Source organism: Pelecanus crispus, chromosome 3 (genome assembly GCF_030463565.1).
Source record: "Pelecanus crispus isolate bPelCri1 chromosome 3, bPelCri1.pri, whole genome shotgun sequence".
NCBI classification, from domain to species: Eukaryota; Metazoa; Chordata; class Aves; order Pelecaniformes; family Pelecanidae; genus Pelecanus; species Pelecanus crispus.
In genome coordinates, this window is record NC_134645.1 from 115,559,952 (window position 1) to 115,576,954 (window position 17,003).

The 17,003-nt window shown below is 49.7% G+C and overlaps 1 protein-coding gene across 1 annotated transcript; it reads left to right on the top strand.

Moving 5' to 3' along the window:
- The first annotated feature begins 996 nt into the window (after positions 1-996).
- KLF11 (KLF transcription factor 11) lies at positions 997-9,676 on the top strand. Its single transcript, XM_075707361.1, has 4 exons — positions 997-1,044; positions 3,355-3,609; positions 4,954-5,947; positions 7,964-9,676. Exons 1-4 carry the CDS (start codon positions 1,003-1,005, stop codon positions 8,266-8,268), a joined length of 1,596 nt encoding a protein of 531 aa, XP_075563476.1. The 5' UTR covers positions 997-1,002; the 3' UTR covers positions 8,269-9,676.
- Positions 9,677-17,003: the final 7,327 nt, after the last annotated feature.

The following is a 17,003-nucleotide window of genomic DNA, read 5'->3' on the forward strand; positions in this document are numbered from 1 at the left end:
GAACCCCCAAACCCCTCTGGGAACCGGGTGGCCGGTATGTTCCAGCTTCCATTAAAAACCCCCGAGGGGCTGGGGGCTGGACGGTGAGAACACAAGGAATACAAGGGAGGGTTTTTGGGATTCGTCGTGACTCGAGGCCTTTCCGAAGGCCGCCCGCGGGCCGGCGCAGGGCAGGCCCTGCGGGGCCGCTCGCCGCGCCCGCCCGGAGGGGAGGCACCCAGGGCACGGGGCGGGGAGACACCCAGGGCACCGGGCCCAGCGCTTTGGGGTGCGGGGCCGCCCCCGCGCCCGGGCCCCGCTGCAGAAGCCGGAGGCGCGTGCCGGGGCCCCCCGCACGAGGGGGCGCCGGGACCGGCGGAGGGGGGGGGGGAAGGGGAAGGGGGAGGGGGGAGGGGGGGGCCTGCGCGCCGCGCCGCGCGCCCCGCCCCGCCACACCCCCGCGCGCACGGGCATTCCCGGCCGCCGCCCCGCCCCCGCCCGACCTTTCCCCCAGTTTCCAGCGCGCGCTCCCCCCCCCCCCACGGCCCGGCCCTGGCCCCGCCCCGCCCCGCCCCGCCCCGCCCGCCGCCGAACCTGCCCACGCGCCGCCCCTCCTGCCGGCGGCCCCGCGGCACGCCGCCGTCACGCCGGCCGCCGCCGCTCATTGGCCGGGCGCGGGCCGCGGCGGGCGGTGATTGGCGAGGAGCCGCCCCCTCTCCCTCCCCCGGCCTGCCTCCCCCCCATCCCCCCCCGCCCCGCCCGCGCTGTCTGGCGCAGGGAGCGAGCCGCAGCGCTTCCCCGGCGCGCGGGCCGCGCGGCTCCCGGCGGGCGGGGGACGGGGAGGGGGAGGAGCCGGCGCCGGCGGCTGCTGCTGCTGCTGCTGTTGCTGTTGCTGTTGCTGTGTGCGCTGCGGCGGCAGCTGCTGCTGCTCTGTGTGTGTGCGCGCGCGCGCTGCTCCTGCGGCGGCTGCTGCTCCCGCTCCCGCTCGCCGGTCGCACCGCCGCCGCCCGCCGGAGCCGCGCCATGCACGGCTCGCCCTGCTCGGAGATGGGAGATGCGTCCGCGGTAAGCAGCGGGCGGGCGGCGCGCGCCTCCCGAGCCGGGGGCAGGCGGCGCCGGTCCGGCGCGGGGCACGTGCTCGGCGGCGGGCCGGGGCGCGGGGACCGGGATCGCCTCAGCGGGGTCGTTGCTGACCCCGGGGGTCGTTGCTGACCCCGGAGGGTGCTGGGCTGAGACCGTTACCCGCCGCGGGGGGCGGGCGGCCGTGCCAGCGCAGAGCCCTCGGGCGGGCGTTGCCCCGGTCACCTGGGGCGGGGGGGGGCCTCCCGCAGCGGCCGTGTGGGGGCGGCGGCGGGGCGGGAGCTGCCCTCCCCCCCCCCACCCCCTCCTCCTCCTCCTCCTCCTCCTCCTCCTTCCCTTCCCGCCATCCGCCCTTCAGCGGCGCCGCCCGGCCGGGGGCACCTCCGTGAGGCGGGGAGCGGGCGGGGGTGGCGCGGCCCCGCGGGCGGGAAGCGGCGCTGCCCGGCTCTGGGGGCCCCCGCTGCCCGCACCGCCGCTGCCCGCACCGCCCCCGCCCGCTGCCCCCGCTGCCCGCACCGCCCCTGCCCGCCCCTGCCCGCGCACGTAGGGCCCCGGCAGCCGGCGGGGTGATGCGAGGACAGGCGGCCCGGCGCCGTGAGCCATTTCCCTGGCAGCGGGGGAGCCCGGGCTGCAGCGCTCGCCTTGAGAAAGGGCTTTTTTTAGGGTTTCTGTGACTTTTTTTTTTTTTTTTTTTTGGAAGCAGGGAATATTTTTTCATGTTGCTTTAGGGAAAAATGCTCTCCTGAAACCTAGGTTTGGGGGGGAAAAAAAAAAAAAAAAAAAAAAGTCTGCTGGCTTGGTTGCCTGCAGTCACGCTTTGAGGAGCCCTCGCAGGCTGCCTGCTGCAGAGCCTGGCCTGGCGTGGCTCCTGTGTGACAGGCGTTCCAGCTCCAGCCTTGCAGGCGGCATCGTGCCCTCGTTGCTGTTCTCGTTGGTTTTAGCAGAAATTCTTAGAAGTCTCTCTCCGGGCAGTTAATCGCTTGGATCCCTGTTCTAGAGCGCTTATACCCCTTCCTGCCCCCAGCCTTGTCATCTCCATGCGTGGTACCTCTCGTTTTAGGTGAAAGTCCTCTGTGAGTCCAGTACTGACGTTTTGGGTCCGTTACATTTAACACATTTGCCACGCACCTCCCTGTAGTGGAAACGATGTCACACGGCTTTGCATCTTTGTGGTACTGTTGAGCCAGGGTCATTCCACGTTACGTAACTCTGTGACAAAACTTGTTGACTTAGGTGTGTAAGTGATGTCACCCAACAAGTATAGTTCCCTCTAGGGCTTTAGGCCGTGCTAACGGCGTGGTGGTGCTTTTTTAGTTAAAACTCTTGTGCTGCAGTATGTAAGCACGCTGTATGACAGCATTAGGCTCAAGAATCTTGGTCCATGCTTCTGAATCCCAGCCTTCACAGTTAGTTGGTGTGCCTAAAGGCTGGAAGAGTTTGGACACCTAGCTGACACTGAGCTAGCACACGAGCGATAAACCAACAGCGCAACGTAGCTTTTGGAGCCGCTGCCGAGCACTGAGAGCGCCTTATGAAGTTTGGGTGTCTTTTTGCAGAGAAGCGTTTTGCATGCATGCGCATGCACACACACACGCACACAAATTTTCTGTGATGCCTGCAGTTGGAAACAAATCAATAAGATTACATTTGTCATCGTGTTACTCGTAGTGCATTTTGTACCCCTAGCACCTATCCAGTACCATATCTTTCTAAAGTACAATACAAATAATTCCCACTGCACTTTGAAGACTATTTTCCTTCCTTCCCCCCACCCTGGCTTCAGTATTTGTAAAAATAAGATTAAAATGCTTTTGCAAGGTGTGGTACTCTGAATCAGTGATCATACCTTAAAGCATCTGTCTGTCAGCTGAAATTTATCTTCTAAATATTACCAGAATGAGATTAGTGCTGAACAGCAGTTGTCTTTTGGGTCTAGGAAACAGCCTTCTCTAAACAAGGTTGGAAGTCAGGATTTTTTCCCCTCTTCTTGCTTCTGTGCAGGTGTGGGATGTGTTTATTCAGAGCAGTGTCATCCAGGAAAGTAGCTCTGGAAACTTGCTACACACATACCTGTTCCTTTCCTGCAAATCACACTTTTTTTTTTTTCCCCAAAGAGTAACAGGGGTGGGGAGACGAGCTGGTGGGGGGCAGGTGAGAGTTGAGCTAGTTGGTAAAAGTCTTGCCGTGGGCTTGTGATCTGTTTCAGATGACCTTCATCGTGAGCAGACAGTATGTGGGTGGTGTCAGCTTTGTATTCTGACTTGTCCTAATAGCCAGTAATCCGATTACATTTAGGTTGACATTGTGGACATCTATGAGTCTATCCGTGAAAGGCAGCGTCACGACAGCGAAAGATCTACCTGCAGCACCTTGGAGCAGAACGACATTGAAGCCGTTGAAGCGCTTGTTTGTATGAGCTCCTGGGGTCAAAGGTCGCAGAAAGGTGACATATTAAAGATAAGGCCACTTACGCCCTTTTCGGATTCTGGTGATTTCACAATGCATGCTGAGGCTACGTCTGAATTACCAAAGGACTATTTATCTACACTGGTAAGAAAAACATGAAGGCAAAATAAATATGCAGGACATCTGTATGTTACATCTCTGCAAAGTTTTAACTTGGCTGGAAAAGAGAGCTTGCTCGTGTGTCCCTGCGTAGAATAGCTGTGGCGCAGCCAGTGCTCTGTGTGTGCGTACATAGAGTAGCGAGGTGGGCACGCCGAGTCTGGGTTTTTCTGCTCTCTCTGGAATGGCAAATGTAGGAATTTGATCCCTTGTTAAATCTGGATGTGAAAGCCCTTGCTGACAGGTTATTTAATTTGACAGGTGCCCTGAGGATGCTCTCTGGGTGGCTGTTGTAGATTTCTTGGAGTGCTTTGAGTAAGAATGGCCGAGTGAGCTTCAGTGATTCGGCACTGACTTATCTGCAGTGCTATATGAAAAAGGCTCTTGATGACATTCAGCTTCGCTCTGGTCATTATAAGAGAAAGCACAGGTTACCATTATGAAATAGACAGTTTAATTAGTTTCTGTGCTATGTGTTTGTACACGTAGTCTGTTATTTCTCCAGAGCATTGGTCTACTCTGACTGACTAATGTCCGTTGAATCACAATTTTTTTTGTTGCAATTTGTTTTGTAACAGAAGTAGGTGTTAAAAAAGGGCTTGGTGCCATTCAGGTTTCAGATGGTTAAGGCCCGTTTCAACCAGTAGGCTTCTAGTATGCAGTTATGTCAGGAAAAAGGGGAGTAATAGAGGAAAGAGGCTGAGGTGACCAGCTGGTTGACGGACTTCTCTGGTACTCCTGCCGCTTGGTGTTGGCACTGTCTCTTGAGCAGCACAGGAGATAGGCATGAGTAGTCAGTGTTAAAGGAGGAAGGAGAGGTGGGTGGCAGCAAGAGAGCGTGGAGAGAAATGGATGAATAGGAAGGGAGAGAGCAGTTTCATTTGTCTTCATCTCAGAAGCAGCCACTGGCTGATGGGGTGATCATTGATAAAAGATCTAGGGCTCGCTGGAAGTTGAAACTGAAATGGTACAGTATCACGCTCTGTTGCTAGTCTGTTTTCTGTGATCAGCAGAGCGCTCATAGCCTCTTACAGCTGCACCTATTGCTGAGGAGAAAGGAATGAGAGAGTTTTTTTGTAGTGCAGTGAGTAGACATGCAAAGTTTTATGCAGGTTTACATCTGCCTTGTTGCCTTCCTTTTGTTAACATGCCTTCAAACGTATTCAGAATGGCCATCAGATGAGGCAATGTATGCTTTAATCAGTTTGCCCCAGGAGGCAGGTTCTGAGATTCTGGGGAGGGGTTGTAATTTTATTTTTCACGGTAAAGATAGTGAAAAATCGGACTGTGAAATTACACTGCTGTATAATGGTGTTCTCCTTTTTGCAGTGCATGACCCCTCCGCACAGCCCTGACTTTGTTGAGATATCAGCTGCTATGCTCCTCTCCTCACAAGTCACTTACTCCAAACCAAGGACTGTCATGGCAAATACAGCTGCCTGCTCAGTCACATCAGCGACCGGTGCCTCTCCCATAACCAAGCCATCTGTTATCAACATGGAGCAACAGTGCAGCCAGAAGCCAGTGATATCTGAATCCTTTGCCCCTCAGCCTTGCAGGGCCATGGCAACAAGTGTGATACGTCACACAGGTGATAGTTCTGCTTACCATCACATTCCTGCTGTGCAAGGGAAAACAAAGGTAACTTCAGGCTACAGCACTTCCAGAGACTGCTGTGGAGCGGATGGCCGAAGACATTCCAGACTGCCACGGGACACGTGTGCTGCAGATGATTTAATTAACAAAACCTCTCCAGTACATCAACCTTATGCACGTGACTCCAGTGATAGCATGACCAATAAAGGACAACCACCAGTCCGGCCTGTTTCGCCGCAGACCTACTTACCAAAGAATTGTGAGAATGACTTGCAAAAAAGAGCTACCCCAGTGACACCTGCCCCCGTTTCAAGCCCCCAGGTTCTCTGTCAAATGATCCCTTTAAATGGACAAAGCAGTATGATCAATGCCTATGTCAAGCCTTCAACTCCAACAGTCTCGACTCCCATGAAACCTATTTTACCGCAGACAGCCCCGCTCTCTCAGCCTGTACTCATGGGACCTTCTGTGCCTCAGGGGACCGTCATGTTGGTTCTTCCACAGACTGCTGTCACGCAGACACCGCAGTGCCCGCAAACAGTAATGACTGTTGGCAACACCAAATTACTGCCCCTTGCTCCTGCTCCTGTGTTCATTGCTTCTGGTCAAAGCTGCACCCCACAGATGGACTTTTCTAGACGGAGGAATTATGTTTGCAACTTCCCTGGGTGCAAGAAAACCTATTTCAAAAGTTCCCACCTCAAAGCCCACCTTCGCACCCACACTGGTGTGTACGACAGGGCGGGTCCTCTGTTGCTCCCGCACTGGCTTGCGTTGGGGTGCTGAAATGCACATTTTTGGGGGGAGGGGGTGGGAAAGGGAAGAGGCAGGTGATCAGGAAACTTCTGCTCATCTCAGAGAAGGGAGGAATGTTCATTCTCCGTGGGCAAACAAAACAAGACAGACTTTGTTCTGAGACCTCAGCTGACCCCATAGTGTTTGTTGGATTTCACGTGCTTTAGTTGGAGCGAAGTTTTGCCGTCTGTGTGTGTGTTTAGATTTGAGTGGAATCCTGCCATCTGGACTAGATTGAAATGAATTGGGCAAGTCCCTTTTTTGGGGGCATGGAGAGCAGTGGTGTAAGCAAACCATAGTACAGGTAGTTGGTCTTAATTGTTACACAAGTAAAAGGAAAGAGAGAAGGTCAGAAGCTGCATGTTTTTCCACAGTTGTGTTTAGGCAAAATGGGAGCGCATTGACATTTTGGGATACTGTGTTACGAAGTAGAGCTGCTGCAGGAATGTAGCGGTTTATTCAGTTACAGAAAGGGAATTTTAAAGGTAAATGAAAATTAATTGTAATTAATGTGAGCTGATTTGCTCCCTTAAAATCTGGTCAGTGTGGAGATAGCATACGTGAGTTTTACTTATCCTTTTTCTAGTTCCAAGGTCGTGTTACGTTAACACTAACTTTGAGTTGTCGGGGACTGTTTTTGATGTTGAGGGACAGGCGTAGTGGGAGATTAGTGCAGAACAGCTCATTCAAAAGTTTGCCTAATTTTGTTTTTCCTTGGCTTTTTTCCCCTGCTCTTCCTTGCCCCACAGACACTGTGGTTTATTGGATGTCAGCTTCCATGGCAGGATTTGCATTAGTTTGCCAGTTTGTCTTTACAGTTCCTTTAGGGAAAGAGCTTAAACCCTGTATGAAGCGGATAATCCTTGTAAACCGGAGCTCAGAGGTAGATGATGCTTCTACTTCTGGCTTGAGAGTAAGTGCTGCAGGCTGTTGAATTAACCTGGCACTACAGGATAAATGTAGACTAGCAACAAGTGTCTCGCTTTGAGCGCGTGCTGCTGCTGATCCGTAGGGAAGCTGTGTGTGTCCCTGTATTGTGACTAAGGCTAGGACATCTATGGGATGTGAAGCATACCCACCCCTCACTAGCCAGTCCACGTGACAGGATCGGGGGGCAGAGCAGTTCAGCTTTCTCTTCCCGCTTTTGTCCTGCTCACTGAGTAGCTAGGTGTTATCATGGATACCAGACATGGAACTTTACTCTCCGTATCTGAAGTAAGAACAATGCTTCTGTGGTGTTTCTTTTCTGCTGGACACTTTTGTTCTGCTCCAAAGTGTTACCATGAATTTGGGTCATGTGGTAGATATTTATCTTGAGCTTTGCGGGGGTTGCAGGCAGTAGATCACATTGTTTAGGACAGATCTGACGTTAAGCAGGACGAGCAGAAGCTGACGTGGACAGCCTTCCCGACTGCTGTCATTCCTGGGCGTGCAGAACTCCCCTAGCTGTCTGTTGGACCTCCAGCTGCATGGGGATGGCAGGACAGGCCGTTCCTCCGTAGCACTCGCTGGGGCAGTGTGTTTGTGTGCAGGACTGGATCACTGGAGCAGCAGGACTCTGAGGCTCGATTCCAGGCTTCCTGTTTGCCCACAGTATTTGCTGATGACATGCAGCAGCCGCAGAGCTGTGGATGGGGGCAGGGGGTTGCTTCTAGTTCAATCAGTGGATAAGGTGGCTTTATTAAGAATCTTTAAACTGGGGGTTTTGGACAATTAAAAAAAAATAGACTCGATTACATAACATTTAAAGAGATATGAGGGAATAAGTAGAAATGATGCCTATGATTTTTCTCTGGAACACAACTTGAGCTTAAGCTAATGTTGACTGTCCACATGAGCAGTTCTGTGGAATTCATCAGTTTTTGCAAGGCAGGATTTAAGTTAGTTCTTTGACAAAACTGTAACACAGCTTCTCAAAAGTAAGTTATGCTTCTTTTATGTCCTGCAGGAGAAAAGCCTTTCAGCTGCAACTGGGAAGGCTGTGACAAGAAGTTTGCCCGCTCAGATGAACTGTCACGCCACCGCAGAACTCACACGGGAGAGAAGAAGTTCGTTTGTCCTGTGTGTGAGCGTCGCTTCATGCGCAGCGATCACTTGACAAAGCACACCCGCCGCCATATGACCACAAAGAAGATCCCCAGCTGGCAGACAGAGGTTGGCAAACTCAACAGAATTGCCACAGCAGAGAAACCGAAAAGCAGCAGTGCTCTGAGTATGCTCATCCCCGTGCCGTCGTCTGTCTGTCAGGGCTAGTGTGAGGAAGCACCTTCTCTACAAGCTTTCTGAAGATCAGGAAAGAGCTCTGATGGCTACAACAGAACTGACAATGGCTTTTTTTTCCCCTGTGTTTGTGCATACTTTAGTTTTGTTCAGTTTAGGTCCTCTGTTAATGATGCTATGTGAGAAATCTATCATATCTTTCCCCATCCCTTCCCTATTAGTTTTTTTTTTTTTCCCCAATACTTGGGCAAATGCAATCACCAGCACTTCAGGAAAGCAGAACTCTTTGGAAATGATTTTGGCAATAGGTTAAAAAATTCACTTGTAATGCTTGCTGTTAATATTTTGATGGACAGTAAAACAGGGTGATTTTTAATTTTTATACTAGTATTTTCTATACCAAATATATTTTGTATTTATTCATTTTGGTCTTGATATGCAGGCTAATTACTTGACCTGCGTTAGTAGGCATGTGCAGGATGAGACCCAGAGTTTTGGAAACTCCTTTTAAGTGAACTTAAGGAACTGCATTCAGAGCATTTTGTAAACACATAATATTTGATGATTCCTAGTGGTTGGGATTTTAACACTTGCAGATCCTGATCCTGCAATGGGCTGGTGCTGTTACACCCTCCTTACGCAGGTGACACTGGAGGTTTGAGATCAAAGTGTGTCATCATTTTTTAAAACAAACCAAACCAGAATGACTTTCTTTTGGAAAACAAGTGTTGAAATCCCCAACATTTTATAAATTCATACCCTTTGCAAGTGGAAGCTGTTGTGACTGTTGGTAAAAGGTTGATATACTGGGCATTCCTGAGTCCACGCTCCACCGGAGCAAAGTTTGGAGGAGCCAGACTGCTCTGATGGAGGTAGAAGCACAAACACTGTTTAGAAGCTTTGACACTAAAAATTATGCTTTACTTTCAGTCCTACTAAACCAGCATATCAGAATCTACAGAAAAATGCAAAAATGGCAAGATAACCCATGAATAATTAGCTGGGTCTCTGTTTATATATTTTTTTCTGAGTACAGGAGAAATAGAAAATTAAGGTTTTTTTATGTATCGTGGATGCTTTTGCACCTTATAGGAAATTGTTCAAGGCTTTCATTTACCTGTATCAAAGCACCAGAGGAAGTACTAATCATGTCTTGACTTAAGAAATAGCCACCATGTCAACTTGATGATGCTCTTCATGTGGCCTTATACTTCTCCACAGTACTTTGTATGAAATCACCCTTTTCTATTAAATGAGATACTCTCCCTGTTGAATGGATTTTCTTTTACACCAAGTGTAAATATGGCTAAGAAGTGGAATTGCTGGCTGCAGGAGTGCTGTGTTGTAATGGCATGGTATGAGTAATAAAATGAAATGCCCGTAGCACAATCGGACTGCTCGGTTTCCGTGGTGCGGAAGGATGTGCATACGTATTGTAGCAGAGCTGACAGTAGAGCTGCTGTGCTGTGAAGCACCAGGTGTTTTGCTGGGTAACAGCTCACCTACTGGATTAAATATTTCTGTAGTGTTTGTTCCTTCTGAACTCTTCTCCCGTCAGCCACTTCTACGCCAAAGCGTAGTTGAGAACTGAGGAAGGACTATTTTTTCTGGATGTGTAAAATGTGGATAACTAGGAACGTGCTCTCTTGTGCTGCTTTGTTGTTCTGAAATCCTGGTCTTGCTTCTCGGTGTGGGCAAAGCACGATTCTCATCTGCGTCAGTGCAGACTTGCTGATCTCAGCTAGCAGTCCCCTGAAATCAGCGGAGACCCGTTTCAGTTGAAAGCAGAATATGTCATTATTTTTTATACTTAAGTCTATAGTTATAAGTAACGGTAAGAGGTTTTCAAACTGCACTAAATTGGAGTATTGTGCTAAGTGTACTGAAGTTTTTGTGCCTGACCTTTAAAGTGTCCGCACCCTGTTCGCTCGACACACGCTGTAATCCCGCTGACTGCAGCGTACGTGCTGGTGAGCGTGTGTGCGTATGCAAACCTTGCTTTGTGCTCTCCAAAGGGCTCCGTTGAAACCCCTCTTTCTGGTAAAGTGGATGCTTGTAGTGGTGCCATTCTGTGTCGATACCCAGCTTTCCAAATTTGTGTGGTAAAGAAAGAGATGACGCTACTGCTTCCCCATCCCCCCCCCCCCCAGAAGTCCCTTAGAACAAGAAGTTTGACTTTGGGATGCCATTTTAGCATGCTTATAACTGGGGGAAGAGCATCCTGTCTCAGTCCAGTAGCGAATTTAGCACTTCATTTTTTTTTTTTTTTTTTTTTTTTTACAGACTTACAATATTCACCTGAGCAAAACCAGTTTGGAAACTAGTGTCATAACTTAAGAAGTTGTCATGTTAGTTTGTTGCATCGTGGCGGGGAAATGGTGGACTGGAGAATATGGAATTTCAAAAAATGTGTGTCGTGTATGTGTGTCACGATGTGGAATAGCGGCGGCTCCCTCTTTGCTAGTTTTACCCGGCCTGCGGCTCCTGGTAGCCCGCTCCCGCGGGGTGTGCGCTGCCTCCTACCACCCGTGTCCGGGATGCGCGGCTCTTTCCCCTGTGGATGTGCACGAATAGCTGAGCCGCTGTGTGGCTGCATCTGCTCTGTTTGCTCTTTCTATTCCTTCCTGCCGTGTAAGGGTTATTTATGGATTAAGCATGACTGGGATAGCTCCTCTCTTTGCACTTTACTGCCTGAACTATATTGTTCAGCCTTTTTATTTTGAGCCTATATTTTAAAGAAATGGAATCACATTTTTGTACCTGTTTTTAACTTTTATTAAATAAAAAGTATGTAATGTGACTGGTTTTAAATCATAAAAAAAATTGTGAATTTTCAGGTTTCATACACGTCCATTCCAGAACTATGTAAATCCATCTGGATTAAGTTCTGTATCTAGGCCAGTGGAAGACTTTGGGGCTCACTAGTTCACTTACTTGTAAAGGCAGGACTTTCTGGATCCTGTTGTAAATCAACCAGTGCTTGTCCATTTATAATTTTACACAACGCTTCTTGTGTATTTACTAGAACGTGTGCACCACCACCAGGGTTTGGGGTTTTTGCATGCTGTCTGAAAACAAGAGTCTTGGGGTTCATAACTGTTCTTCCAGCATGGCCTCTAGAAGCTATCGACAAAAGCTAATGGTCTGAGTGCTGCTCTGTTAGCGTTGCAAGCTGTGCATGGCACGAACACTGGAAATAAAGGAGAGATGAGAGTTTAACTCAAAAGATGGCTGCGTTAGCCCTGGTTCTTCCCGTCCCCGCGTACCTGCGCTCTGGCGGGGAAGTGGCCCTGGCAGGCTGGGTGTCACCTCCAGGTCTCAGCTGGGAAAGAGGTGTCTAGTGACGGTGACAGCAGCAGCAACTACTTCAAAATTTAACCATCTCTGCTGTTTCTTTCCTTCTGACCAGTTCCCAAACTGCAGCAATGTTTATTTCTAGCAGGGTCACGTTTTAATGGAAGAGGAGGAGCCGGGTGTAAGGACACCAGCTTTCTGTCACAGCCTTTCACTGCAAGGTGACTTGGGCTCTGCAGTCAGAGCCCTCGGAGAGCAGACTGGGAGTGGTGATTCGGCATTGTGCACAGAAGAGCACGTCATTCTTGCAAGCGTGCAGAAGATGGGAAGAGAAGATCCCATGGATGGTCCTGCTTCCTCTCAGGAGAACAACTGGAAGGGAAGGCTTCTGCGGGATCAGTGCTCTGGTAGAGGAGCCCGAACCCTTCAGCCCCTGGGCTCTGCAGGTCTCCATAATGCTTTTGTCTCCCAGGGGAAGATGTCCTACCTGTCTGTTCCTACTGCTATTTTTCAAGGCAGATCTTTCATCCTAAACAATACCTGTAAATTTTTTGTCATCTCCCTTGCTTTGCTTACATGAAGCACGACTATGGATTTCACAGTTCTGTGCTTATCTTTCTGCTTTTCCTTAGAACCAAGCTGTGGTTTGAGCTGTTATGTGCAGCCAGGAGGTGCAGTTGGCACACATCCTAACGGAGCTGGAGTCTGGAACAGCTTCATCCTGTGAGAGAAAACAGCTCACGTGTGAGGAAGCCTTCCCAGCGACCGCTGTGTTAACGAGTATCGTGTGGGCAAAACTCTTTCTGTCTTGTAGCTATTCTAAATCCATGAAAATGAGTAATTTTCTAAAGAAAAACGCGTGTGTGCTCAAACGTGTCCATTGGTTTAATGCTACACTTTGCAGTTAGACCAGCATTGCTTTCCTGCATGTGCCAAACCTCCAGCTTAGCGGCAGCTTGCCTCGTCTTGCTCACAAACCTGATGAGCGCTGATCCGCTTGCGGTTAAGGATACTGGAAGCATGAATCCGCTCTGAAGCTGTGGTGCATGGGGGTGGGCAGAGGTGGCCCGTGCTGCTGGGTGGTTGCACGCTTGGTGTGCTCCTCTGGCTTAGGCTACAGCTCTGGCCAACTCTCCAATTCCAGCTGTGAAAGCTGTGCTCAACATCCTGTGAACGATGAAGGTGGCACTTCATCTGTCATCTGTTGTGAGCCGAATCCTGCCTCAGGGTTGCATCTGTCTTGAGCTCATCTTCTGGGATAAATCCTATAACTGGTTTTGAAGTTTAATCTGTGAGCCCATCTGGCTGCTTACCTTCCTTTCGTGTCTGGCAAGGCAGCTTGAGGCAGGCAGGCTATGGACATGAGAAGACAAACTTCTTCTGTGCATGCAGAAAGAGTAAATCATGAGTCAAAACCCAGCAACATACAGACTAAGGGAACAGCAAGGCGGTTCAGGAGGGTGCTGCAAAGCCTCAGCTATGTCTGTTTGCAGTCCATGGGGATACAGCGAATGTTAGTACTGAGGCATTTTCCTTCCAGATTGGTTTCATCCTCTGTCAACTGCAGTCTTCCTCAATTTCTGCTTCAGTCCTTGAGTGTAGGAGGAGGAAATCGGGTGTCATTTACTTTCTGATGTGTGCAGGTGGCCCTCTTGCACATCTTGCAGTGCAGACAACATGAGGAATCTGGAGCATACCCTTTCCTGGGAGAGTTTTTCCTAGATGAGAAGAATACCTTAGGTTTAATTTTCTCCCTTGTAGCATCTCTCGAGTTCAGAGCGATTTCTTTTCTGTTTGTTATTGTTGTCCAGATAAACGCACTTCACCCTGTGTAAATAATTGCCATGCCCCGTGTCCAAAGTGTGGGGAAAAAGAAAAAAAACAAACCCCTGTTGTGGATGAAGTCCGTACCAGGCTGCTGGTGCTCCACCTCCCCTGCCAAGTGCGGTGGGGAGCTCTGCCATGCTCGTGTGGCACAACTCCAGGGCTGCACCTCGTCCGGGCGGTGGCTCCGAATCAGCTCCTAGGGTGTGTGCGCACAAATAGTTTGGCTGAAAGCTTCTCGGGGTTTGATCCTCAGAGGAAGGAGGTTGGGGAAGAGCATCCCTGGGGTGGTGAGGGTGCCACCCTCCTTTCTCCTCTAATATTGTTGAGGCGAGTAGATGACAGCAGGGTGCTGGACATGATGCATCAGGGAACTATTAGTTGCTCTGCTCTCAGAGGCCTTGGCAGTGGGATGCTGGCGGATACACACGTATGGGAGCCATCCTCACATACACTGGGCAAAAGGACTGGCATTCAGAGTTCCAGAGATGGAGGTGGGCTATAAAGACCTATCCTGAGGAGCTATAGTTATGGTGACTGGCTGTTTTTCATTGTTCTTTCCAGCCATCTCACCCAAGCATGGACCAGGTCACAGCTTTTTCCCCACTCCAGTCTACCTACAGCTCCCGATTGAATTCTTGAAGCTTGTAGGAGATTTTACTGGATCACTACACAGCAGAAAAAAGACAACTTGCTTCCTAAAACTACTCCATCACTGATCTGTTTTCTTACTTGCTCTTTGGGAAAGAGTTCTGCCCATTTACTGGGCTCCTGAAAAGGCAGAACTGTGCAAAAAGAAGCAGCATCCATTGCAGTGCTGTCAGAAAGAAAAGGCATCTACAAAGAAAGGGGGGGAAAATAAAGGATTCAAAGCATTTGTTTGCACATGAAAAACCCAGATTTGAGGGAAATGGAGAGTCTGAGTAGGTGTCCAAACTGGTTTTGTAGTTTCAGGTTCACTGGTTTTGTTTTTTAAGGTCTTGGGTTGAGTAATTTAAAAAATATGGCTTTAATGCTTTCACCACCAGAACCTTTCAGCTGGCATCTTCTTGCATGGCCAGGTAAGAAACCTCCTGAACTCATGGAAGTCACTAAGCTCAGAAGTGGCAATATATCTTCATGCACTAGAGTAATTTTTCATGATTAGCTGCTTCAGTCCTCTCAGCAACTGTGGTTTTGCCTCACTTAAGAAATAATAGTAATAGGAGGTATGTATAGACAGCCAGCTGGCCAGCAAGGCTCTCTTACTCCTTTTGGACTGGTGCAAAACACGGTGTGTAGCATTTGTGTTTGTTAGATGAATAATGTAGTAATTTGGTTAATACGCATGGCCTTTTGCTGTTTTATTAATGGGGATTAATAGTGTTAGTTCAAAACCTATGCTCAGCTACCCTGTATTATGCTGTGTGTATTGGACACAAGGGTAGTTTCTAAAATGATGAATGAGAGACTCTCCAGAACCCTACTTAACTCCAGCAGAACTGTTTTAGGGACAGGAAGTACTGGCAAGCCAAACAATTTTTCGTCTTAGAAGCGGTTGTGATTTGATGATGGTTACAGAGGAATACAATGAGAAGAAAATGAACTTTCTGACAATTCAGCTGGTGGGATGTCAGCATTCACTACCTGAGATGTGGCAAAGTGATCTCCATAGTGCAACTGTCCTTTTTATTAAAGAGCAATTAATTCAAGAATTTCTCTTGAAATTAATCATATGCTCAGGTACTTCTTCAATATGATTATTTACCTGCAAATGATCTAGTGTCCTATTTTCCCTGAGCATAGGATGGATCAAAAATAGGGTTAACACTCACACCAGGTAGTCAAACTGTGCAATCGTGCCTTCCTAGCTACCAACCTCACTGCCACCCTCCAGGTTTTGGCACACTTCTGGGTGCAGGTTTGATGCAGGTGGAGGAGCACAGTCCCTGACAATTCCTGGGCAGACTGGGGAGCTGGTTGGGTACCACCATCCTGTTCTGCATGGTATGAGAATAAGATACGTGGTTGCGAGCTGTTCTGTGCCAGCTGGCTCTGTGCTCAGAGCGCAGCACTGAGCACGCATCGTTTCATGGCACAGAGAAAGCCTGCAAGACCATGGCACAGTTTGAGGCCCCTCCTTGTGTTCCAAAACTTCTTTCTCCCACCTTTTCCCTGGTGCAGTGACTGTCCCCGCTGCATCACTCCCTTCTGGACCTTCCCGTGTTCCTGCGGCTCCTTTCTCTCGGCAATGCCGAAAAGGTTACCTGTGAAACCCACTGCAGCTTTATTCCATGTGCAGAAATATGCTTGTCCCTTGGCTACTTGAAAAGCTAATTTTGTAAAGAAGCTTAATAGTTTGCTGTGTTCAGTCAAGAAAGGTTTCTGTCAGCGTAACGAGGATATATTCAGTTTAGATTTTCTTTTTTTTTAATTAGCCACTCTCTGCAAAATTGTTAAAACTTAGGCTTTCCTTCAGGAGAGCCTGAAATGAGTTGTAGAGCTATTACCTGCGCCAGTCAACAAATCATACAATAGTTTGGGTTGGAAGGGTCCTTTAAAGGTCATCTAGTCCAACCCGTCTGCAATGACAGGGACATCTTCAACTAGATCAGGTTGCTCAGAGCCCTGTCCAGCCTGACCTTGAATGTTTCCAGGGGGAAGCAGAGGGTCCTGACTTTACTCTTTGCCTGACCCATACCCTTCAGGACTGCGAACTCCACCAGTGCACAGTCACTGCAGCCCAGGCTGCCTCCAATTTTGACATTGCCAATTATCTCACTTGTGTTGGTGACCATCAGGTCCAGTATTGCCTCCCCTCTGGTAGGGCTGTCTACTACGTGGCTTAAGAAGTTATCCTCAGTGCATTCCAGGAGTCTCCTGGATTGCCTACAGCTCGCCATGCTGCTTTTCCAGCAGATGTCGGCGTGGTTGAAGTCCCCCAGCAGGACAAGAGCCTGTGAGTGTGATGCCTCCTGGAGCTGGAGGAAGAAGGCTTCATCAATAGGCTCATCAAGAGCCCTTGATCAGGCGGCCTGTAGTAGACACCAACCACAAGATTCCCTTTGTTGCCTTGGTCTCTAATTCTTACCCATAAGCTTTCAATCTGCTCGTGGCTATTCTTCAGAGACAGCTCTTCACAGTCTATCCATTTCTTGATGTAGAGGGCAACACCTCCACCCCTCCTTCCTTGCCTGTCCCTTCTGAACAGGGGAAAGAAATTCTGTGAGGGGAGGCAGGGCACAGGCAGAGGGACCCTGTGGGGAGGCAGAGCCCCGGTCCCTGCCTGTGCCATGCTACGGGATGGAGCTGCCTGCTCTGCCTGGCGTGGGGGCAGCTGCTATGGTGCCCTGCCTGCTTATGTTGCAGCGTGGTCTGACAGCAGCATGGCTTTTCTTCTGGTTCGTTGTGTCACTGGAGGCCACCCAAAAGGATGGCAATATGCTGACCCTGCCCTCATGGCAGGGGAGCTCTGACTGAGCTCCTCGAAGCATCTCCCCACGCGTGCCAGAGACTCTGGGGACCTTGGTGCAAGGACAGTCCCGGCCAAAAGAATGAAATCAAAATTGAAGGGAAATCTAAAACAGTGCAGTGATTAAAGGAAGACAGGGTCTGGAACTCTGGTTGCCTATGGTGCTGGAGTCAGCAGGTCTCCCATGTTTTTCCTGCTC